At 39.6% G+C, this 24,954-nt stretch overlaps 1 protein-coding gene across 1 annotated transcript; it reads right to left on the bottom strand.

Moving 5' to 3' along the window:
• Positions 1-2,911: 2,911 nt before the first annotated feature.
• On the bottom strand, positions 2,912-24,954 carry LOC105227168 (serine protease nudel). The gene is made up of 18 exons (XM_049457883.1): positions 24,017-24,954; positions 19,744-19,881; positions 17,737-19,686; positions 17,271-17,673; positions 16,563-17,202; positions 16,001-16,501; positions 13,197-13,530; positions 11,947-13,135; positions 10,424-10,593; positions 10,233-10,346; positions 9,366-10,155; positions 9,112-9,303; positions 8,576-9,057; positions 8,353-8,511; positions 6,472-6,604; positions 6,314-6,421; positions 3,557-3,703; positions 2,912-3,477 (listed from the first exon to the last, which is right to left on the bottom strand). Exons 1-18 carry the CDS (start codon positions 24,042-24,044, stop codon positions 3,051-3,053), a joined length of 7,905 nt encoding a protein of 2,634 aa, XP_049313840.1. The 5' UTR covers positions 24,045-24,954; the 3' UTR covers positions 2,912-3,050.

Consider the following 24,954-nt stretch of genomic DNA (forward strand, 5'->3'; position numbering starts at 1 on the left):
TTATATAGCTACTTTTTTCTAAAAAAATAGTGATAATATTGTTATAATTTTGCTAAAGCCTATTTCCTTATTACGTTCTTCGTTTCGCCACAACTTAGAAATAGACGAAACGAACAAGCAACTGGCATAAATGTATTAAAAAATATTATACCACTTTAATGCGGTATTTTAACAGCCTTTTGCATTAAATTCAGCTGTTCAACTTTATTGTTGCTTTCGAATGTCAATTTTTGACAAGAGAACAGTGTGGAAAATTAGCGAGCAGTGAAGTGGCGAAACGAGGACGGCTTATATTTATTAACTACTTGTATATCCTTATAAATATAATAACGAATTTAATATTCATAACATACGAAGTAAGACATAAAGAAATTATTAACGTAAATATATTAGAAACGAAAATTGAAATTCTTAACTTGAAACGATACCAAAGCTAACTGAAGAGTACTAAAACTTATAAAAACTACATATTATCCTATAACACAAACGTATGTATATACATATAAGTGCTTTAATAATTTAACATTTTAACTTTGGATATTTAAAATAGGTTTTTTTATATAAACGATAATTGTTACAACAATATACCAAAAAACATATAAACAAGTTATTTAGAAGAAAGAGTTAAAACTTGAAGTAGCCAATTAATGGGCACGCATGTTATATTGAAACAGATACTAACGATTATTAAATTTCTATTTAGTGATGATACAATCATTTAAAAAACATTAGCATCTTAATAAATGAACATCCTTCCCTTACTCACACAAAAATCTTTGAACTTACTAAGAACAAATTTAAAATACAAAACTACTACTAAATAAAATTACAAAATGATGCTGAAGGATATAAAACATTTTGAGGTTAAGCTGTCGTCTGGACCAAGAAACTGTTAATAAAAACACGCCAAAAATACATTGTAAATAAGAATATTAATACATATTAGTAAATATATGAGTAAACGTAATAAACGATGCCATTTCCAACGAAATATAAAAGCTTTCTTATTAATTATTAAGATACCGTTGGATATCACGATCATTGGCATTTCTGCCTGTCAAATGATCGTAGGGGTTGAAGCTAGCGGAACAAATATATGATTTGACATTGTGTAATAGCTCGCCCGATGTTACCTATAGCTAGTGGTGGTCTGATAAATAGCATAGCCTGGGGACCTTTACTAACTTTCATATCAGAGCATCTGCTCATAATTAGCTCGATTGAGAAACCTTTCGACTTCTGAGGCCTTCACCGCACTACCCATTCAGTCTAGAAGAATTTCGGAACCATCCATTGGCCCTGATGGAACTAACATGCTGATGCTAAAGCACCTAGGCTCGACGGGAGTAACCTGCCTGACCACTGTCCTCAAACTGTCGCCGACCACGCGTCAAATACCCGATGTGAGAGTGGTCCCACTACTGAAACCTAGGAAACCCGACAACAAAGGGGAGTCCTATCGTTCGATAATTCTCCTCTCCACAGTAGTGAAGACAATTGACGCGTTGCTCCTCCCAACCTTCACGCACCACCTGAGCCCAGCAACCATCAGCATGGCTTCCGAAAAGTGCACAGCACCACGACAGTACTTAGCGCCATAAAAGCTTAGATAGTTCTTGGCCTCACCCAAAAACTTATACACTGCTTTAGAACGATCATCGTAGCGTTGAACTTGTCAAAATTCTTTGACACAGTCAATCACACAACGCTACTTGAGGAAATCGAAAAATTTGCGCTCCCTCCAGGACTGAACAAATGGACTATGAACTACCTGAGCGGACCTCAATCATTCAAACTATTTCGAGAAAAAAACACTAAATTGAAAAGAACTAAACAGGGGGTTCTGTAGGGTGATGTCCTCTCCCTGTTGCTGTTTAACTTCTACATCGCGAAACTCCCTTAACCACCAGTGAATTTCTATTACCTCATATGCTGATGATTGCACGATAATGACGTCAGAGAATAAATACGATAACTTTCTAGCTTCCTCAGTACAGACTTGTTCTTAATATTCCTCTTCCTTCACTATTCACACGACCGCGATTATTGCCAAAGTATAAAACCGCAACAAAATCCTCAAGTCTCTAGCTGGCAGCACAAGGGGAAAAAACAAAGAAACGTTGTTGGCAACATACGAGACAGTCGGCCGGTCGGTTCTTAACTACGCCGCACCAATTTGGTCGGCTGGATGCAGTGAAATGGAGACGAGGAAGCTACAGATATGTCAGAAAATTGCTCTCCCTTTTCTCTTTGACAAGGTGCCCCTTGATGTATCCCATCGAACACCGTCACTTCCAATTAAAGAGCATAATGAACTCCTCTCCACACAGTTTATGCTGGGGTGCTTTCACTGAAATCATCCCTGCAGTCACCTGCTTAGAGCGGAACCGCCTCCTAGAAGCATCAAGAGGCCCTTTCTCAAAGACGTTGAAGACATAAAACAATACGCCCACCAGACTTCGAACGCAACAAACTTCAGACATACTCGTACACTGACCGCCATTCACAGTGGAGCCATTAACACCTTGATCAACTCTCTCTCAGTGTAATGCGTACTTGGAGTGAAATCACCACCCATTGCAGACGAACAGCTCGAGTTGCTATGAGAATCGAGAGTAACCCTTGCGTAGCTTCGTTTTGATTACTTTAGCAGACTAAACTCCTACTTATCCATAATCAACCCTGACATATCAAATATATGTCCAGCGTGCAATGAGTGCCCGCATGACACTAACCACCTCTGTCCTGCTAACCCCACACTTCCCACACCCTTCTCCCTATAGTCGCACCCTGGTATACCGTTGGATGACCTCGACGACAAATTATCTAATCCTCACCATCCTAACGGAGTTTAGGTACTGGTTACAACAACATCAACATACTGTTGGGCCCAAATCGGAGTGGAGTACAGAGAAGTTTCAGTTTTCATGTTTATTTAATTTTTTTACAAAAGTACAAAAAATTACCTTAATCTATAACTAATTTGAAAGCTAACATTTTAAAAAATAAATATACGCCCTCTAAATTACTACATTAGATAATTTACGCAACTACATACACTTTATTTCTAGCCTATAACACTTGTCAGAGTCGGTCGCATTCCAGTGCGCCACCTCGGCGATGGGCCTGCTGGGCTTCAGGAATAGCGTCAACTCTTCGTTAAGGCTGAGCGGTGAGAATTTACTCACCACTACCGCTTTAGTGGCACTACGATAACGTTCGGCTAAAGGTGACTCTTCGTCGTCGCCGAAGCTGCGTCCTCGTTGATCGGGCCACTCATTTGCCGAGACCACTTCCTTCACTGCATCATCAATTATGCGATAACTTGGCTGTTTGTAGGGACTGAAACCAAGCTTCTTACATATTTGTCGCACCTCCTTCACATCTGGTGGGCTGTTACGCGGAAAACATTTTGTATGCCATACGCCATAGGACTGCTCAATCACCTGACCGAACTGTGGTAATTGCTTGTGTTTGCTGGGTGGGGAGAGCGAGATAGAGAGAAACAGAAAGTAGGAAAATTAAATATAGATCGTTGATATTAATCGTTGCTTACAGTTGCGGTGGCTTAGTAAAGCCGACCTTTTGCGTTATTATCTCTTGCGGGAATTCAAGACCCACGCAATATTTCTCATCTTCGCCATTTGGACAGTCAGGTTCTTTATCGCAAACGAAGTCACGTGGCACACACTCCTTTGATGAACTGAAAAGTCAATGATTTTGAATCAATCATAAATCATCACATCAATTAATACAATATTAGAGACTACACTAATTAAAAAATAGAGAAAATGTAAGAAAAAATGTGCGATCTTTATTTTCACTGAACCATAAAATTTGTTTTCAAAATCTCCTCGGTAGAAACGAAGATCATATTTCAGCCGTACAAAATAGTCTAATTATATCCAGTATTCATTCGAAATATGCTTAAAACTTTTAGATTTGTTCATTTAACGGATAACGCCACGAAATTGAGAGGACAAACTTAGTCGAGCAACGAGTGAATTTTCAAAATCGAAAATTTTTAATTTTTATATGCGTTGGAACCTACTGCCACTCTTTGCCACTCTGACTGAGGTATCTCAAGTCATTCGGGGCCGAGTTAGAACTGTACTAATCGAAACGATGTTTTGAATGCTCAAAATTGCAGTTGTTTCAGTCGATGTATGAGAGCTCACATAATCATAGTAAAGAGTAAACCGTCCTAAGCGATTGGTTTTCCTGATTTCTTGAAAAACAACTGGCAAACGAATGGTTCTATAACACTCAGAATTCACTGTTCAGCGTCGTTCCAGTGGTATGGTTGCGAAATTTCCAATTTTTCCAAAAAAAACAGCAACCATTTGCTTGGAGGTACTGCATACGCGAATCCTTTTTGTTGAATTCGGCTCATCTTGAAACCTATATAGTCTACTACTGTTTACTTTTGGGCTCACAAACGTAAGTCCACGCTTCATCACCTTTCACGATGTCGTAGACGGGTATTAAAGCTATTGTATTTTCCAACATTTTTCTCGACCGATCGGCACAAGCTTTTATGAGCGATTGACAAATTGTGTGGGATTCAACGTGAACAATCTTTTTTGCAGTAAAATTTTCATTCAGTATTGAATTTGTGCTCGCCCCACTAATGCCTATAGTTCATTTAACTTCACGGTAGGTCACATGGTAAGCTTGCTGTATCAGTTTGCGCATAGCCTCAATAGTTTCCGGAACAACTACTGATTTTGGACGACCTTCCCACAATTCGTTTTGAAGTGATCTACGACTTGGATTGAATTCACTATCCCATCGATAAACTCTGGTCCGCGATAGAGTTTCATCATCAAAAATTGAATTAAGTTCATTTTTGCACTCTTGATAAGTTAATCCACGTCGAAAGTTGTAAAAAATAATCGCTTGAAATTTTTCGCAATTTAATTCCATTTTTTGGCCGAGATTAATAACAGGGGTTTTTAATAAGAAGGCTAAAAATTTTTTTATATCTATTTTTTTGCACGGCTACCCCGGGCATGTTTGCGGAAGTTCAGACGCTGAACCCAATTTTCGACGGTTTTCAAGCATAAATTCGCAGATACTGCTGCAATTTCACGTTCGATATTCGTACGAAGTTCATCAATTGTAGCTGGCTTGTTGGCATAGATCATAGACTTAACGTAGCCCCACGGGAAGTAGTCTAACAACGTCAAATGGCGGCCAAATGACTAGCCCATTTCGTGAGATAACACGTTCACCAAACATGGTTTTCAATAAATCAACATTTGCTGTGTGGCTTGTAGCGCTGTCCTGTTGGAACCACATATTGTTCATGTCCATAACATCCAATTCGGGCCAATAATGTTCGGTTATCATTGAGCGGTAGCGTTTCCCATTCACAGTAACGTGCCGGTCTTGATCGTCAACAAGGAAGAAGTTCGGCCCAATGACGCCGCCGGCTTATAAACCACACGAACCGTAGCTTTTTCGGAATACAATCGTGACTCATGGAGTGCGTGTGGTTTTGATATTTTGCTTATTGACGAAGCCATTCAGCCAGAAATGAGCCTCATCGCTGAAGATGATTTTTCGATGAAAATCCTTAACATTTTCAAGTTGTTGCTCAGCCTAATTCGATTCTGGTGGTCAAGCGGCTTCATTTCCAGAGTCAATTTGATGTTGTAAAGATGTAGGGAAAAATCTTTGCGCAAAATTCGCCACAACGACGTCATAGAGAGCCCAACTTAAGAACGACTCGACGCTACGAGCTTTTCTTTATCTCAGAGAAACATTTTGTACTGTGCCTGTGAATTCAAATATTTCAACTAGATGCCAATTGTTGATCTGACAGGACGATTATGGCGACCATAAATTGAACGTCGCGCTCTTAAAGTTGAGGCCACTGACCCCGAATTTCGGTAACCTTACTAATGAGAAATGTCAAAAATAGCGTTCCCTGACCCTATTAGTCTACTCTTGTAGCGACGCTATTGAAAACCCCGTTATTTTATGTAAATGCAAAAAACACAAATAGCGCACTTATGTATGTGAAAACGTTCTGAATACGCATACCATTAAAAATGTTAAACTTTACGATAAAATTGTGAGTTTCCAGATTGAAGCACTAATGTTTCCACATCCTGAAATATAAAAGACAGCCTACGTATTTTGTATGTAAAAGTGTCGAGAGGATCTCACTCTATCTTGATAGGCATTCAAAGTCTGTAAACCGTATTGTATGATAATCCCTTTTCTTTTACATAAGTAATATTATTTATTGCATAAGTAAAAAAATAAATTTAAAGTAAGTTTAAAATTTGAAACATTCATTACTTACGCGCCACACGGAAAGTGATTCGCGGTACAATTACAAATCGCTGGGCTCTCATCGCTTTTGTCCCAGCAGTTGCGTATGCCATCGCATATTTTCTTCGGATCTGTGGCTCTAAGAATATTAATTAGCTTTTGATAATCTTCAAATTTATTTGGACTTACTGCAGATATGTGTAGCAGGAACAAAGTGTGGGCTCATCAGTCATGTCATCACAATCGGCTATGTGATCGCAAAATTTCGTCTTTGGTATGCACTTGTATGAAGACCTACATTTCATTTCCGATGGTTCGCAAACTGAATATTTACATGGAATGTTAATAACAATGGTACAAAAATAAAAAAGATGTAGTATTTTAAGTAATTTCCACCCAGCAGTTTGTAACTACGTGAGTTGTGTAAAGGTGTCATGTTACTTTTGTATTGTTTGGGATTTCATCATGGAAAGACTTATGCCTGAATAAGGTTTACAAATTGTTCAACTTAATACAAAAATTCAGATTCTGTAAAGAATGTGTTTCGCGTGTTTCGTGCTCAACTTACGGTCAACATAATCGGCCTACTGAGCGTACTATTCGCAACTCTATCACCCATATTGAGATCCAGGATCCAATATTGGATTATATTCGGCCGAATAGGCAGACGTAGCTGAGAGTATACAAGAAGACCGTGGAGCATATGGAACAACTTGGCGCATATTACGTCGAAATCTTAAATTGAAAGCGTACAAAATACAGCTTGTGCAAAATCTGAAGCCACTCGGCCTTCCCTAGCGACATCGCTTCGCTCTTGAAAAGTTGAAAGAAGATACGACATTTTCGAGCCAAATTTTGTTCAGCGATGTGGTCCATTTCCAGCTCAATGGGTCAAGAAACCTGAAGAGATTCAAGAGCTGCCATCCCATACAGAAGAAACAACGACTTGGTGTGGTTTGTGCGCCGGTGGAATCATCGATAACGAACCATTTGATGCCTGAGATTAAAGCTTGTGGGTTCGGCGAATCAATGGATTTATGGATGGATGGAGAGTAACTTCGATGAACAGATAATTTAGAAAATAAAGTCTAAAGTCTATGCAGATAATCCCACTTCGATTCAGGCCTGGAGCAAAACATCACGCTTGTCATTCGCCAGTCACCAGTCGAAATGCTCGAACGTATCACCGAAAATTGGACTTAATGGATAGTCCATCTGAGGCGTAGCCGCAGTCAACATTTGAGATTTTCAAAAAATAAATGCCAAAGAATATTCTTTCGAATGATAATAAACATTGTCCATTAAATTTGAAGTTTCTTTGTTTTTTCTTTAAAAAGAGGAAACTGCGAAATGGATTACCCTTTATTGAGGATTCCTAAAATTTAAGTTCCAGTGATTTTAAGAACGACTTTCTTTGATAAAGTAATTATAATGTAAGCCCTCTCCGACTAGCTTGCTAAGAAGTTACTTAATATTTTCATTAAAACCATTTACTGAAAGTTCTTCTTCTATTAAATTTTCATAGTCTAAAAGAGCACTTGGCAGTCAAGTTAATATTGAACAGAGAGGTCCCTCAGTTTTGAACCAACAATGAACAGTTTTGGAATGCTTTAAGCACGTATTTTTCAGAGGTTTGAACTTCAACCTTTAATAATCTCGAAAACTTTCTACTTGATCTTAAAATCCACGAGAAATTTTCTACACAGTTGTTCGTCTGTAGTTCTTGAGGTCGACCTAAATCATTACTTCAGGTCGGTATACTAGGCTGCTTTTGTCTTAAACTCTAATCTAGACTAGAGAATTCCATTAGCAATTAATGAAAATTTAACAATGAATCACGATACCGCATTCTGAGCTCTTCTCAGAAGCTTTATTTCCGGAAACTTTCCAGATCACACACAATTAGAGCAAATAGAGTTATGATTCCACAATTTCTACAATATATATCTTTGAGTCTTGGAGATTCACAGTACTTACTCGCGTTGCCTTCCTAGTCGAAGGCATTGAAGAACCCCAATTAACTGTTGTCCTTAATGTTCTTAATATTATGCTATAAATAATTTCACCAACCTTTTTTACGTCCAATACACATTTCTTTCTCTTCATCAGCTCCATCATGACAATCGTTCATGCCATTACAAATTTGTTCCTCCTCTAAACAATCACCGAGCGTGCAACGAAAAGTACTACAAACCGGTGCCTCGTTGGAATGCTCACATTTCGGTTGGTCTATAAGTGGAGTAAAAAACAATATTACAACATTATAATGTACGAATTTGGATCCCCAACCGACCTATTAATTTCTGCATTGCACCGTAAACCTTTTCTAGAGTTCGCAAAGCAAATGAATCCTTAAAACTGTAGCAATTCGTATTATTGTAGTCGAATAAAGCCAATGGGAACCAGCCGGAATCTGTTTTTCGACATGACAAAATGCCCTGATCGACAGGTTCGAGAGCTGTGCGACTAATGTTCTTCTTGCCGAATTGTGTGCATGTTGTAAAGCGAGAGATTGTCGATCCCGTCGAGTCGTTGTTTTTATCTAAATCTTCTTTTAGTTCCTCCGATAAGCTTGCAAAATCCTCATCGCTCAATCCAAGCCCCACTAATTCTCTTGGTGGTTTATGTTCCACTAGACGAAAACATGATGTGTCTGAAACTTTACATAGAGCATCATTTCGTTCTTCAATAGCAGATACCGCTTTTATACGACCGCTCTGTTCGTCGTGTAAAATAGCAATGCATTGGTAAGACTCATCAGACGCATCTTTGGCACTGTAATAATTTAATACTATATATAAGCTTAGATATTATTTTAATGATGCTTACAAGTCGGGTAAAAATGTCGGCAGTACATGGTGTGTAAAACGTACGGGTTTTTCTAAATGGTACAGCAGCACATCGCTTTTAGGCACCTGCTCGAAACAGTCGACCCGTCGTATCTGTTCGTGTGTGCTTTTGTGGCGGCGACTTTTCGTTTTGCTACCACCTAACAGTACGGTTATATAATTGGCATTGAATCTACAAAGATCGTTAGAATTGAGGTACATATTTGACTGAATTGAAAAAAAAACTGTAATCACCTAACACCATAATGACAAGACTCGTGCACCAACACCCAATATTTATCAACCAAGGCGCCAACACACCACAGCCGCCCATCAACGTATACATCAGCCACCCACGGCCAGTGTAACTCCTCCACAGCCTCGTGTAATTTATTATCTATCAAAAGTGTCATATTCTTACGGGTCTTTATTAACCCGTCCAGCTTATCGAGCACTTCATCTTTCTTCTTCACCATAAACAGCGTTGATGGCGGTGTTACGAAGACGTTTGGTTTTCCATGGGTTTCTAAATCCGGCTTCAGTACAGATGATGGCAAGCCCGTTGGCGATACTTCCTCTCCCGCACTTACAGTCTTAATAGGCTCTACTTTATAAGCTTTGGCTTCACATTCCACGAAGAGTCCGAGGCACTCATCCGTCACACGTTCTATGAATTGAGTGCGCGCCTTGAATGCCTGGTCGTTTACACGAAATTTACGTTCCGTGTTGGAGAAAAGGTGATTGTCCTCTGCTATAACAGAGAATTGTGTACGCAAATGTTTAGTTTTCTTTTGAATATCCGGATGTATGGGTACTATGGAGTCGTGTCTAATGAATTTAGTTGTATTGTAGAATTTTAGACTTTTGAAACCTAGCTGTGCGCATACATTTTCTGCCGTTGTGAAAATTTTTTCCGAGAAGGGAATGTCATGAGAGCACACCACACGCCATTTACCATGACTATTACGAGAAAATATGCCGACATTATTCAGAACGGGTCGCCTGTCAGCGTCCAAAACGATTTTCTTGCCATTCGTTAGCGCAACTATGTAGCAGAGATATTAACAAGTTAAAATTTGAAAAAAAATGTAAACTTCATAACTGAAGATGACGTTTACTCACAGCAGTCCTTTTCATCTTCCTTAAAGGCACAGTCAATAGTATCGTCACAACGTTTTTGCAGCGGCACACAAATATTAGAAAGTGGACACAAGAATTCACTGTCATTGCAATCACCTGGCATATATATTTAAATAGAACTTTCGTGATATACATGCACATACATATATGTACATAGGTGTATATGTACTTACCACAATTCTCTTCATCGGTCAAATCCTCACAGTCAACCTTTCCATCACAAATGAGTATATTGAGAGATCCTTTCAAATAGTCTCGACAAGTACAGAACTCCTCATCCGTGCCATCTTCGCAATCCAAAACTCGATCGCATCGATTTGCTAACTCTACAATTTGCGGTATTCTAAAATTTAAAGGCAAAAACGATGGATATACAAATTTTAGACCCAATAAGACTTTCTGTTGATTCGTAATGTGTTGCCAAACAAAAAAACTCCTGTAGCTGGTTTCAGCTATCGACAATATGCCCTGAATCTATCACAAATCTGCTTATATGTTTTATTTCTATTTCACCTGAAGGTCTAAAAGTATGGCATCCGAAGTGTTTTGTCTTGATCTGGCGAAACAGGGGCATTCGAATAGGAAGAGATGTTTTTATGTCATCTTCATCCAAACAGCTAATGCAGCTGGCATCCGGTAAGATATTCAACCTTACTGAATGAATCCCGATCTGACAGTGTCTAGTCAGATCCTACAACCACTGAAAGGTGGACGTTTCTGAGAACGAAGAGTTTCCTCGACCTCATACGATTTACCCTGGACCAGAAGCACCTTGTGACTGTACATCTGCTGGTAGTTGATCAGCGCTTGCTGATTTGGACTGAGGCCCAACGGTCCAGTAGACAGCCGCAGGAATTCAAAGGAGCTCCTCTCCATTCAAATTCCACAGTTATTAAGACTAAAGTTCTTGTTCTAATAATCTCTTCAGCCTTACAGTTTCCTGTAATAGACGCTAGAGATAAAGAGTCTTGACATCATTTCACTCGTTTTGAACTCACAATCAACGAACTGAAGACATCAATAACGTCGCTACCCTACTATCGGAGAGAATAATCCCTACTCTGAAAGACGTTGCGCCCCAGAGCCAATTTTTTTCGTGATTGTAGCTTTATTCCAGCGGCTTCCACGAAACGAAAATTCTGTAGAGCTTTTTAGGCTTAACTAAGGTTTCATAGAGCCAAAGTATTACTTAGTTAATCACTTCGGTATGGCGCCCACGGCCGGCAATCACCGTCCGCGCGCTGTCTCGTTCGTGGATAGATCTGTGATAAGATAATAAAAACGTCACAGAACCGTGTTGCTCGATGGATTTAACGAAACTAGAATTATGCGAGCGAATACTGCGCAACTGTAGAGATAAATTAAATTCCTGGGTGTCGACTATAGTCTATAGTATATGAATAACACCAGTTCGGTCTTGCTAGGATTATGGTGAGGCCGTTTTTAACAGCCCACTTCCTAGTAATAAGAATCTACTTGACTATATACTGTATGAAACTTCGAAGAAATCAGTGTAGTACGAGTATGAACCACGTCCAAGGAGTGTGTTTGCTCTTTTACCTAAATGTGTTCCTACTTATTACGACACATTGTAAAATAGATTACCCACAAGACCCCAACAAATAAATGTATACCTATACATAGTATATATATAGTAATAATACGTATCTCCTATATTATTACTATTTATACACACCTTTGACAGACGAATTTCCCTGGCATTGTGGAATTATTAAACTTCTTAGGTTTCCTCGTAGTTGAATCATTTGACGTTTCCGAAGTTAAAGTTCCATCAGCTGTTATTTTTTCCGATGTCTGTGTTGTATCTGGCTTGGGGGTAGTAGATAGCGTAGCCTCCGTTGACTTAGTCGTAACCAAATTTTCAATATCAAACGGTGTTAAGGATTGTGTTGTGATTTCAGAGGACGTCGAAGTTTCAGTTGTGGTCTCCGTCGTACTGATTTCTGTTGTTTCAATTCTCACTGTTGTACTTATTTCTGTGGTACTCACTACCGTAGTAGTTGTAATAATTTCCGTCGTACTGGGCGAGGTAATAGTAGTATCTGCCGCAGTCCAGACCGTGGTTTCACTTTCGGTAGTGAACTCTGTGGTACTGATTTCGGTAGTTGTTGGCTTGGTGCTGTTTACTTCAGGAGTACTTGATTCTTTGATAGTGGTTTGACTTATAGTAGTCTCTTCTATATCAGACTCTGTTGTAATTATTTCAGTCATACCAGACTCAGTGGAGTTTACTCTATCAGTTTTAGTTGTCTCTGAAATACTTGTTGGAGCTTCTGTTGTGAATACCGTTGTACTATCCTCATTTTCCTGTGACTCCACGCGAGCCTGGCGTTCTGTATCCGCTGCTTTGCAGTATGGGAGTGTTACCACATTTTCGGGATAATAATCACTTTCAGTTGTTGCTGTTGCATTTATGCTACTACCGACGATATCTGGAATGAAATTGTAAGTGCAGCCCACCTCATCTTCACCACCTAAACAGTGCACAACACGATCACAACGCTGCTTTTTAGGTATGCAACGTTTCCCTCCCCACACACAAGTGTAGCCGGGACAAGTTAAACGGGGCCGAAGTTTCGCTAGAAATTGTGTCGCCATTTCGATCCAATCCAAGTAGAGCGCAACGCGTGTGTATGCGCCGAATTCATCAGGACGCGCACAACCATTGCCATGGCTGACAACTCCGGCCAAGTACCACTCCTCCGTATTGTTAGCACTGCGGCAGAACAAAGGACCGCCGGAATCACCCTGGCAGGCATCGCGTCCACCACCAGAATCACCAGCACAAACATCTTCTGACCGCCTGTCATCTAGCTCTTTACATTGCTTCCGTATTGGCACAACAACCTCGCGTAATTGATCACCTAGAGCCAAAGAATTTATGACTTCAATAAATTGTCTACTACTATTTCACGTTTTGCTTACTTCCAGGTCCTTTTTCACGCACTGCGCCCCAACCCACAACCGTACATAACGTGTTCTCTTCGGGTCCCCAAATCCAATCTTCACCAACAGTAGTTCGACCCATATCGGGTAAGCATATCGGCTTCACCCAACGATTAAAATTCAGTGGTTCGCTCATGCGTAAAAGGGAAAGATCGTTTCGCATGCTACGCCTCTCATATGCCTGATGCACAGTTATATGAGATACTGCACGGATTTGAGTAGAACTCGAAAAGCTCGTTCGACGTAACAATCCAGCATAAATTTCATAATAGTATTTATGGTAGTTTATCACACAGTGAGCGGCACTAAGGATCTATGGAATGAATGAAAATTATAGTATATGTATCACTAATCCAAAAATTATTAACCAATATAAGATATAAGGAGTTCACTATATGTTACAGATGTTGCAAAAATTTTTCACAGATAAAATAGAGAAGAAATAAATAATATTATGAGCTCAATTCCGCAAAAAATTCATTGGTTTTTGGTACAACACAATGTGAATGGAGTTGGTATGAATTTGGATAGATATTATTTAGATTCCAAAGAAATTTTTTAGCAATGCTGGATCAGAAATATATACGAGTATGCTAGCATTTATACTAAGTAGAGTTCAAATGCTCGATGAGCTGTGCATAACGGGAGCTTTAAAAACAACTCCGACGGCGGCTCTTGAATTGTTACTAAATTTCCACCTAAAGACCTCTTCGCTGAAAACTGCGCAGCAAAACCGGTGGGACGACTACTGACTGCAGGAGAAATTACACATAGAATCTGCGGGCATAGTTCGTTGGGTAATGGCGATTGGGCAACCACTGATTACATGATTCCACTTTTCAACTGAGAAAGAAGGTTCAAAGTAAACATAGAAAAGATGACTGGCATAAAGGTATGTTAGCTACGTACAACACTCTAAACATCTGTACGGATGGCTCGAAGATGGACTATGGAGCTTATGCGGGAATATACTGTCCAGAGTTAAGCATAAGGCAAGCTTTTAGGTTGCCGAACCACTGCTCATACATACTCGCAGGTTGGGGCTGACAGATCGAGAAGACCGCAGGAAATGTCTAGAGCAGGGCACCAGGCAAAAGGCAATAATCATCGTTTTCACCTTCGACTTGCTCATGCGAGCTTTTTTCGGGCGCGAGGCGCGCGGAGACAACCATTGTGAGCTTTGGCGTTTGGTTTCCGGGTCGTATTGGAAAAACCAGCTCTCATCGGATGCCGGAAACAGAGAATTTCAAGGTCACAGGCTTACCACAAGCGCGGCAATAAAATCAGTCTCATTACTTAATTGTCAAACCTCGTAGTCCACATATACTCCCACCTAAATCAAATTCATTTGTAATACTACTGAACCCCGAAATTATTTACTTCAAAATACTTTGACCCAAATCTTTAAACTACGAATTGAATCGCTATTTTCAAAACAGTGTATTCAATATCGGTGAAGAATAAGTATTTGGAATACCGAGGGGGGGTATGATTTAAATATGAAATGTTTGATATTTGTTTATAAGTAAGGAAAAGGTTCTGAGCCCAGATCAATGAATATAAAATATTTGGGTTGTAGATACGAAGAAAAGATTGTGATGATGATGAACCAACGGAACTGTGTGCCTTCTAAGCGATTACCAAGCTTCCCTATCAAAACTTTCAAAGATACCAATGCCTTTCAAAAAACGTAATTTGGATCAAATAATAACGAAAATATTTAGCAAAACGATACAATAAACCCAAAAAATAATAATAATAATCTGCCTACTCACAACTTTATCGTAAAATTTAAAATTTTTGATGTTATGCATCTGAGAACATTGAGACTAACGAGCGCTATTGTAGATTGTAGATCTCAGCAACAGTGAATTGATAAACTTAATTAAATCTTTGGCGATAAAGCTCCATCATGGCCCAGTGTTTACCGATGGTATGCTTAATTCAATCGAGGTTATAGACCACTCTAAGATGGTATTTCGTGAAGGTCGTCCAAAATCAATGATTGTTCCGAAAATAAGATGCATGATATGGCATATGGTGAGATTGAGACAACTTTAGGCTTTAGTGGGACCACTCCATGAACAGTTTATTGTAAAAAACAAATTTGTTCACGTGGAATACCACACAGTTTGTCAATCACTCAAAGCTCGTTGATTAGTAGAGAGAAATGTTAAAACAATATTATAGCGGTTCTTTGACAGGTGATGAATGTACCCGTATGAGCCCGAAAGTAAACTGCAGTCGTCTGTGAGCCGTACATCAGCAATTGGTTGACCGTTTTTTTGGAAACACTGAAAACGTCGCAATCATAATACAAAAACATTTGTTTACTAGTGGCTTTTCAAGAAATCAGGAAAACCTACTGTCAAAGACGAATCAGTGACTGAAACAATTGCATTTTTGAGCACTCGAAGCATGGATTTGGTACTGACTTGGCACCGAATTAATTTTTTTATTCGCGTTCGTAAAAGTAAATTAAGACGTCCACGTTTTTCGACCACTAAAGTGGCGATTGATGCGTCCAAAAGGCATGTTTTGGGTATACCTTAATCAGAGTGGCAAAACTGCTTCGACTTCGACTTGAATATATACTTGTAGATCTTAATGGAGAATATTTCGAAAAACAAGAAAGTCGATGATTAATATTTTCTTTTTGTTCTCCAATCTCTCCCCTCGTACATAACACTAATCTGATGCCGCCATTACGCAATTAACTAATTAAAAATATGTTCACTATTTAAAAGGACGTAGATCAATAATTTTAAATTAACTGTAGTTACCCAATTTTCGTTATATATTGTTCCACCACAATGAAATTTGCCATCTCTATGTATGGCAACGACGAACGGCCATTGCATTGGTGCGCTATAGCTGCCACCAACAATGCGTCCATTGAATATGCCACGCTGTTGTTGCTTCTTCATTGTTTGCGATGCTGTCAAAGCTCTTGAACGTTTTCGACGAAAAGCTTTTACAGTCTTCTTCTTCACAAAACCACACATTGTTGATGAGCAATTAACATAAGCAGCCTGGTCCACGAGATTATCGTGTACATCGCGTTGCTGACAAGACTGAGGAAAGTGCGCCTGTCCCACTATAGTAGGTTCAATAAAGGGGCCGGGTAATGTTATCGCACGGAAAGTCACATTCGGTGGAACACTGTGTTCGGCTTCACTAGCACAGGCCTCATTTGCCCACTTTTGAGCATTGTTGCAGACGGGATACCATTCACCCCGATAATTGTGGAAGAGGAAACCGCTCGAACTGGACACAGCATGGGACTGTTGGATAAGTTGAAGAAAATGTAGAGAAATTCTTTTTTAAACTAAATTCATGTCTCACCATATGATCCGACACATCTTTGACAATAATATTGCATTCAAGTTCGTCTCGTCCATTCAGACAATTCATAACGCCGTCACACTTTTCGTTTGCACCATAACACATCGAAACCGTCGACCGATTAAATGCAGTATATTCCTCAGGACTGTCGTAACATGAATATATTAAATCGGAGCAACCAAAACAACCAAGCTCATCTTCACCCATCGGACAATCAGCATATCCGTCACAAATACGTTTGCTGGCCAAACGATCTATGCAACGACAAGCTGCCTCATCGCTACCATCAGAACAGTCCACATAACCGTCACACCAAGCACTCTTGTGGATACACTCTTTGCCCCCATAACAACCTGTCTGCTCTGGCGATGGACACTGGAAATGATCCACATGGCCCAAATGATCAGGAATATTGGTGTAGGAGGCGTAAATGATATCGCTTGAGAGATTTTGGGCACTCGTACGCATCTTGAAGCTTCCATTAGGGAATCCCATTGTGTTAATACTGCTACCAAGTCCACCACCACTTGCGCCACTGGGACCATTATTGGCATTGTTTTGCATGTAAGTGCAGAAGAATTGTTGTTGTTGTTTTCGTGGTGCAGCATTCTTCGTAAACAGATTACCCATATTACTTTGGCTGCAACAAGTCACTATCTAGAGTAAAAAATGCGTGCGATGGTCCAATGTGAGCTTTGAAGTACTTACCCGCCATTGCCCGTTCCACCTGTTTGACCAAAGAAACTTCCCGTTGGACCAACGTTCTGAGGCACAAAGAATACGCCATTTGGCGTATTAAAACTCATAGGGCCGCTGGCATAGCTGCCCGGCATTCCTTGGAAATTTGGTGACCACATAGGGTGCTGATTACTTACGCGGAAGTTGGCAGGAGTTATGTAAAAGCATATCGGTATGGTAGGCATACCGAAATTGGGATTGTAAAGGAACTGAGCCGTGGCCTTCATTGTTTCACCAGTAACTGGAAAGCCTCCTGGTCCACGACTTGTAAATTGCGGACTTGGTGCCGGCGTGAAGGAGTCAGATACTGTGTAAGCACCTTTGCTGTGCAAACGTCTTGCCACTTGATCACACAACGACAGGAATTGCGCATCTGAAAATGTTTGGATTAACACAGTAAAATAAGGTTATTTGTATGCATGAAAAAAGCACCTACCCTGGAAAGCGTTTGTGTTTGCTAAATTCAGTTTGGCACCAAATTTCATCATAGAGTCAATATCTCCTATCTCGAATGTATCAATTAATTCATCCCGCTGATGTTGTACCATTGAGGTTTTGCGAAATAGTTCTTCCCAAACTTTAGGATCGTACGGAGCGCTTGTGGTTAGGGTAGCGTTCTTAATGTTTGGCCAAATAATATCTTGTTCTATATGTTTAAAACCGTGCTGTTTCTCAGAGCTGTCAAGCATATTCTCTAAACTGGAAGGATAATCCAGAGGATGTGAACGGTCGTTACCGCTTATACGTGCTTTTTCCTGATCTATTTCGGGTTTTCGTGTTGTTACGCAGTCCCCACCATAAGTTATTGTAATACCTGTAGTATTAGTAAGAATAACTGTTTGATTTATTACCAAATAGGGTGTTGAGTGCCCACGTGGGAGTGTTGTGGTTGAAGTGTCATTTTTGTATTGTTCGTAGGATTTGTTTTCTTCTTCAATTATTGAATCGTATTTCAATTTGCGCAGCTTATCTTCTTCTTTCTCAGCAGCTTCCGTAACCGCTTCTAATTCTTCAAATATATCGCGTGTCGACGTCGATGTGGTCCTTGATGTGGACGCAGTTACAATATGGTCATCATTACCGTCAATAATCCAACTGATCCTATCGGGTTTGTCTTCTATTTTCATGGTGGATCTTGATGTAGCTTTGGGGATTGTTTCTTCGATTTCAGTTTCATCTAAAATCCAGGTTATTTTTTCTGTGATACCGGAAGTTAATTCTTTTGATAAACTGGACTGTGTCGTATTTGTAGGTTTATCTTCTTTTTCTTCATCTTCTTCATGATGCCCATCTATTATCCAACTAATCTTTTCAGGTTTATCATCTACAGTCATCTTTGTCGCTTGAGTGGTGACAGAAATATGCTCAGCTAATTCCGTGGTGTTGTTTTTTTCAAACGGTTTCGTAGTAGTGTTCAGGGTTACGGTTTTATCCACGTGTATGGTTTCATTATCACTTTCAAAACCATCTAAAATCCAGCTTATTTTGTGTGATTCATTTTCGGTGTGGGTAAAACTTGTATCATTATGTTTCATCGGTATTTCCGTCTGTGCACTTTCAGTTGCATGATTTGTGCTATTAGACAAATTTTTGTTTAAAGTCACAGTTCTTTGAGTACTCTCTGTGGCAGTAGGTGAAACTTCCCTGACCGCGGTTGATTTTGGCAAAATACTTGATGTTGTTCCACTTGTACTGTCCTTCGTAATGTCTTTATCTTCAGAATTATCGTGTTGTCCATCTATAATCCAACTAAAATGAATTTGTTCCTCGTCCTCCTTAGAGCTAGAATTCCGTTGCGCAAAGCCATCTTCATCCGTCACTGTAGTTAAGCTGGAATCCGTCTTGGAAGCAGTTCCTTCATTACTGTTATCGCCCTTGTGAAGATCTTCCTCGAGTTCTTTGGACTCTTTAGAATCGGAACTTTTACTCTGTGTACGTGTTTCTTCATTATCGTTAAATATCTCTTTCATTTTGTCCATTTTCTCACTGATTTCTTTAGCTAAATTGTACAGCTTTAGAAATGAAACCATGCAACTGCTACTCTTTACTGACTCCTTTTTGCAACGAAAGTATTCTTTCTCTAATTCACCCAACTCCTTACGCGTTCGTTTGTCTCGCACTTTTGTGTACAGTCTATCGAAGTTTGGACCACGCTCCAAAAATATAGGATCCAACATGTCGGGCAGAGTTCTACGACGTCGATGGTAGGAAACTGAAGGGTGCAAATGCTGAACGTCTAAAGTTCGATCATATTTATTTGTTATTTTATAGTCATAGTTAGATGTCGGACTATCAGCGGCTTCATCTCGTGGTAAATGATTGTAGAGTGGATTATTTTGTATTTTCTGATGTTGCGAACTCGATGTGTCAAAAGTGTGATGCTTTCCTACACGAAAAGCATACATTATACATTTATGTACAACCAAGAATTTTTAAAACTTACCGCCTCTATCAAGCCTTATTGCGTGATAGACTAGGAGTATGAAGACCACCAACAATGCCATTCCAGATATGGCGAGTATTTGAAAAAGAAGTGTCTTTAGACATTTTCTTTGGGACCTTGGTCCGCACACATCAATATCTGTGGCCAAAAAATTATTTTATTAAAATAGAAGCATACAAAATTTTTATTCTTATGTGTTATAAAATCGAACCAAATGGGGTATATTTTATATAAGGGATTTACCAGAAAAAAGTTAACCAGAAAAACGGAAATCTTAAGGTATACGACGTGAAGATCGTTTTCAAAGACCAAAATCACTTCTTCGATTATATTGGCGCTAGGGGAAGGTGTGGTCTGATTACACCAACGCATTACTCAAATACACTCGGGATCAAGTTTCCATATATTTTTATGAATATATCTCACACACTGACCGACATATTCAACAAAAAAGTCTGCAAGAGTAACGAAAATCACTATGGTATGTAGTAATTGGTAACTGCAGTATTTCGTGGACCGGTTCGCACATTTTTGGCATAAACTATGATTTCTCCAGTAATAAAACTATTTTCATTTTATTTTACTAAGGTAAATTACATACTAGTCCAACAAACTTTCGACACTAAGGAAATCGGTAGACAGTCTCTTTAATAGAGCGAACCTCATCTAGGAGTGGAGTGCCTATAGAGCAAGCCTTACTATATAGCGCAAGGAGGTACGCAATGCCAAGAGAGACAACTTCAGAAAGTTTCGCAAGCACGTCAGCCTGGAGGACGGGGCGAGAAATCTGTTGAACGCGCACTTTCCTGGAGCGGTCTCCATGGAACAAATAACCCCGACCATTGATTATAAAACAGGCCCGTTGTACTAGAAAGTGGCTAGGAGATAGCCAACTTTACTCCAGAAGGAGATGAGATTATTCTTACGCACCTAGTAAACTGGCATATTCTTCTCCTTCTTTACTGGCGTAAACACCGCTTACGCGATTATAGCCGAGTTAACAACAGCGCGCCAGTCGTTTCTTCTTTTCGCTACGTGGCGCCAATTGGATATTCCTTCTCCACCTTGTCCTTCAAACGGAGTGGTGGTCTTCCTCTTCCTCTACTTCCCTTGGCGGGAAGCACTTTACACTTTCAGAGCTGGAGTGTTTTCGTCCATTCGGACAACATGACCGAGCTAGCGTAGCCGCTGTCTTTTAATTCGCTGAACAATGTCATTGTCGTCGTATATCTCGTACGCAAAGGGCCATAAATCTTTCGCAGAATCTTTCTTTCGAAAACTCTCAATGTCGACTCATCAGTTGACGTCATCGTCCAAGCCTCTACACCATATAGCAGGACGGGAATAATGAGTGACTTATAGAGTTTGGTTTTTGTTCGTCGAGAGAGGACTTTGGAAAACTGGCATATATCATAAGAAAATAGAGGAGTAATCTTCATATCGACTTTCTGCTAAAGGGTATGGAGAAGGTAGTTAATCACCACATCACGACAACTGTTCTGGGAAAAATGCACCGCAGCCGAACCAACACGCCTACACAGCTGGTAGATCCACGAACAGAGCTCTGTACAATGTGGTCTCCGACATTGAGAATGCTTTCGTAAAGGCAGAAGTGATACTATGCGCCTATCTTGACATAAAAGGCCGTTTTACAATACCTCCAACTCCATTGAATGCATGCGGTGCTCAGAACGAGAATCGCTAAAACACACATAGGCTCAGATAGCATCTAAATAGGAACATAAGGATGCCTCGTGGGAGTATGCTATTGCATTTGCTTTGGATGCTAGTTGTGGATCCGCTGCCAAAGCTACGATATTTTCAAAAAGATGGTGCATAAATCAAAAACGCCCATCGTCCCTTTCACAAGAAGGAGATATCTTCCATCTTTAAGAACCTTAACGCTCAATATAGGGCTGGTACTAATTCAAAACTTAGGTGAAAAAAGAACGTGGATTCCACTATTGCGAAATCCATCAGAACATTGATGGTGTGCAAACGTGTAGCTGATAGAACCTGGGTTGCAAACCAGTATGCCTGGATATCCTCAATGTTAGTCAGCCCAATAATCACATATGGAGCGGCGTCATGGACGTCAAGAGTCTCACTCACAACTTTTTTGAGATAGTAGATGTTGATACACGTGTCCAACAGTACTAAAGGTAATATAGTTGTGGAGATGACAGCAAAAAGGTCCATCTTAGCCTTGCACTAGGACATGGCAAGAACCATTGGAGAAAGTCCTCTGCTGGCACTCTTTTCAAGAGATGATATTACCAAGGAAATCTACTATGAAAACGGATTCAAAGTCTCATTGGGCTGCAAATGTAAATGGAAGGACTCCATCCTTGAGGAATACCTTCGTAGGAGCACAATGCAGTGGTATATAGATGGCTAGAAAACGGCAAATGGAATTGGTTTTGGTATAGTGAGACCACGAACCAAACTGTCAGTGACCATGGGCAGATTTCCAAGCATTTTTCAAGCTGAAATCTATGACAATAACAGATGTGTGGAGAGGAACTATCAGGAGGAACGAATTGTCATACTCAGCGATAGTCAAACGACACTTCAGGTAATCTTATTCATCGAAAACAAATCAAGAATGGTGCAGAAGTGTATAAAAGTGCGTAACAGGGTTTCTACTGAAAACAATATTTTAGTAGAGTGGATTCCTGTGCATAAAGGAATAAGTACAAATGAGCTGGCCGATCTCCTGTCGAAAGAATCGGCGGCAACCAGTCCGACAAGATCGAACCCATTTTTCGCTGTGGGTCCCCACAGTTTACGAGAGGAGCTTTGAGAAGAGGAAAGGGCCAATAGAAGTCAATAGAAGTCAATACTGACAACAAATGCCTAGGCTGACGAAAGTTGTTTCTGTGAGAATACGATACAAAACGGCTTAAGAACCAGTTCACTGCAGGAGGCGGTGTCTTCTGTATAAAATAGGGTATTGTTTCACAAATTAATGTCGCTTTTGCGACCAAGTAGCAGAGACATCATAGCACATACTCCTAGATTGCCCCGCAATTGCAAGAAGAAGCAGTCAGGCTATCAGGCAGTTGTAACCGTTGAGAGAGCAATCCTGCAATCCTCAATTGGAATTCAACTCGTCTCGACGAGGAATGAGGACGTTGAATTAAAAGGACTGTAGTGGACATTACACGAAGTGTTATTCACAAGGTACATATTGGGATGACATTTTCCGCTGTTGTGGATTCCCAACCGTTACAAAGAAATAAGCATTAGCTCTAAACACAATTTGACGATGGTCAATAGTGCAGTTGAAAATAGAGTTAGGTTTTCAAAAATCTACTGCACGAAGTACATTCATCGGATATGAGAAACCCTAAATGCGTTCGTAGTTCGACTAAGGCTATGGCTGTATCGTTTAGCCACATATATAAGTAAATAAATCGACTAAATGCAAGAATCAGACGAATGAGACCAGAGTTGGGCCATTAAACTCAGTTTATAGAACTACATGACCTTACACTGACACAATTTTTTGAGGTTGGTAAAAGATCAAGGTCATTTCAGTTTTAAATTCTCGACATAAGTAACGATGCGTTCGATGAATGTAGGGTTCAGATCGATGACTTGTAGAGATCCTCTGCTAGCTAACTGACTTTTTCCCTAATATTTCGATTAAGTCATTAAGAGAGATGAATGAACGACTCGCACAAGGCAAGCTTTTGATGATTTCACGACCTTCACTGAATGCTTTAGGCCACTCAAATACTTCTGTTTATAATTAAGTAGACTCCATTGGAAACAGATTATTCCAAATAAACTCCTTGTTACATTTTTTTTAACATGATTACATCGCGTCATAAAGAAACAGCTCAAAATACTACTAATTAATATTATGTTTGGAGATCGAACTGTAGTCGAACAGTCCGGGTCAAATTTGATCAGACGTTAAAAAGTGTCACAACCTTTTCGCGTCCTAAAGAAACAGCTGTCAAACACACACTAATTGACATTTGGAGACTAAACTTTAGTAGAACAGTCCGGGTCATATTTGATCATACGGTAAAGGCTTATTTGGGGGAGTGCACTTCACAAACTGCTTACAAATTTATATTTAACTCACTGAAGCAAATTCCACTTTATTTATTTTTATTCAAATATGCACATGTATACATAAAATATTTAAACAGTTCTTTAGTATTAACCACAACACTGCACAATAAGGAATTATGAATTATGTCCTTGGGCATACCCCATACTTCGAGTAATTATGATTAATTTATTATGATTTTACACCTACCATCGGCAAATAATTTCGTTTTTGCCATTATTGAAGAACAGTTTATATTATGTTGTAACGGTATCCATTAATTGGGGCACAATAGAAACTTTATTTATTTATTTTGTGGTGGCATAGACCGAAGTAACGATCACACCCACTATTTGGTATGAAGATATATATTTATAAACATATATATAGCTATATTCATGAATTTGGTATTGTTTTTCGCCACTTTCCAATTCTTTGCTTCTTTAACGTCACTTTTTAACATTTATTTATTTTTGTAACAATTCTTTTTCAATTCTCACTTTTTAATGCACATTTCAAGACACCACAACTCATTTCAATAGCATAATAAAAATATGATTGTTAAACTTGTTCATTGCATGTTAAAATACAAGTGTGTCATGTTACTATGCTGTCAGAAGGATCGAATCGCACTTTCATAATAAATTCAAATTTTCATTCACAACACACGCTCCATAATCCAATATGTACATATAGATATATAATATGTATAGAATGGCCAGCACACATGTATGTATCCTTTTGTGTATGTAATTCAATGAAGGGTAATCCGAAACAGCTTCAACTCCAGCAATTATAATTCGATTGTCGCGTTTACTCCGCTCAACAAAATGCAACGAACGACCGATCACTTCCGTTTGAAGAACGCGGCGAGACTGTGGCCGGCACTGGCTCGTGTCTGTGCTTTTCAACCATTGCGGAAAGTAGAACGGTGCAACAATCCACGGGGAAACGACCCAATTTGACCGATTTGATTTTGCTGCACCACCGAATTTCGCTGGCAATTAATGAAATGCAAAAAAAATTTTGCCTGCCTTTGACTTTTGGACGCATGTTTTGTCGAGGTAAGCGCTTCGAATTGGCAATATTCTTGTATTGTCGAGTTGTTCAAGTGGTGTTGTTATGCATTTGTCCAAGTGATTTACCTA

The sequence above is a fragment of the Bactrocera dorsalis genome, chromosome 5, assembly GCF_023373825.1.
Source record: "Bactrocera dorsalis isolate Fly_Bdor chromosome 5, ASM2337382v1, whole genome shotgun sequence".
NCBI classification, from domain to species: Eukaryota; Metazoa; Arthropoda; class Insecta; order Diptera; family Tephritidae; genus Bactrocera; species Bactrocera dorsalis.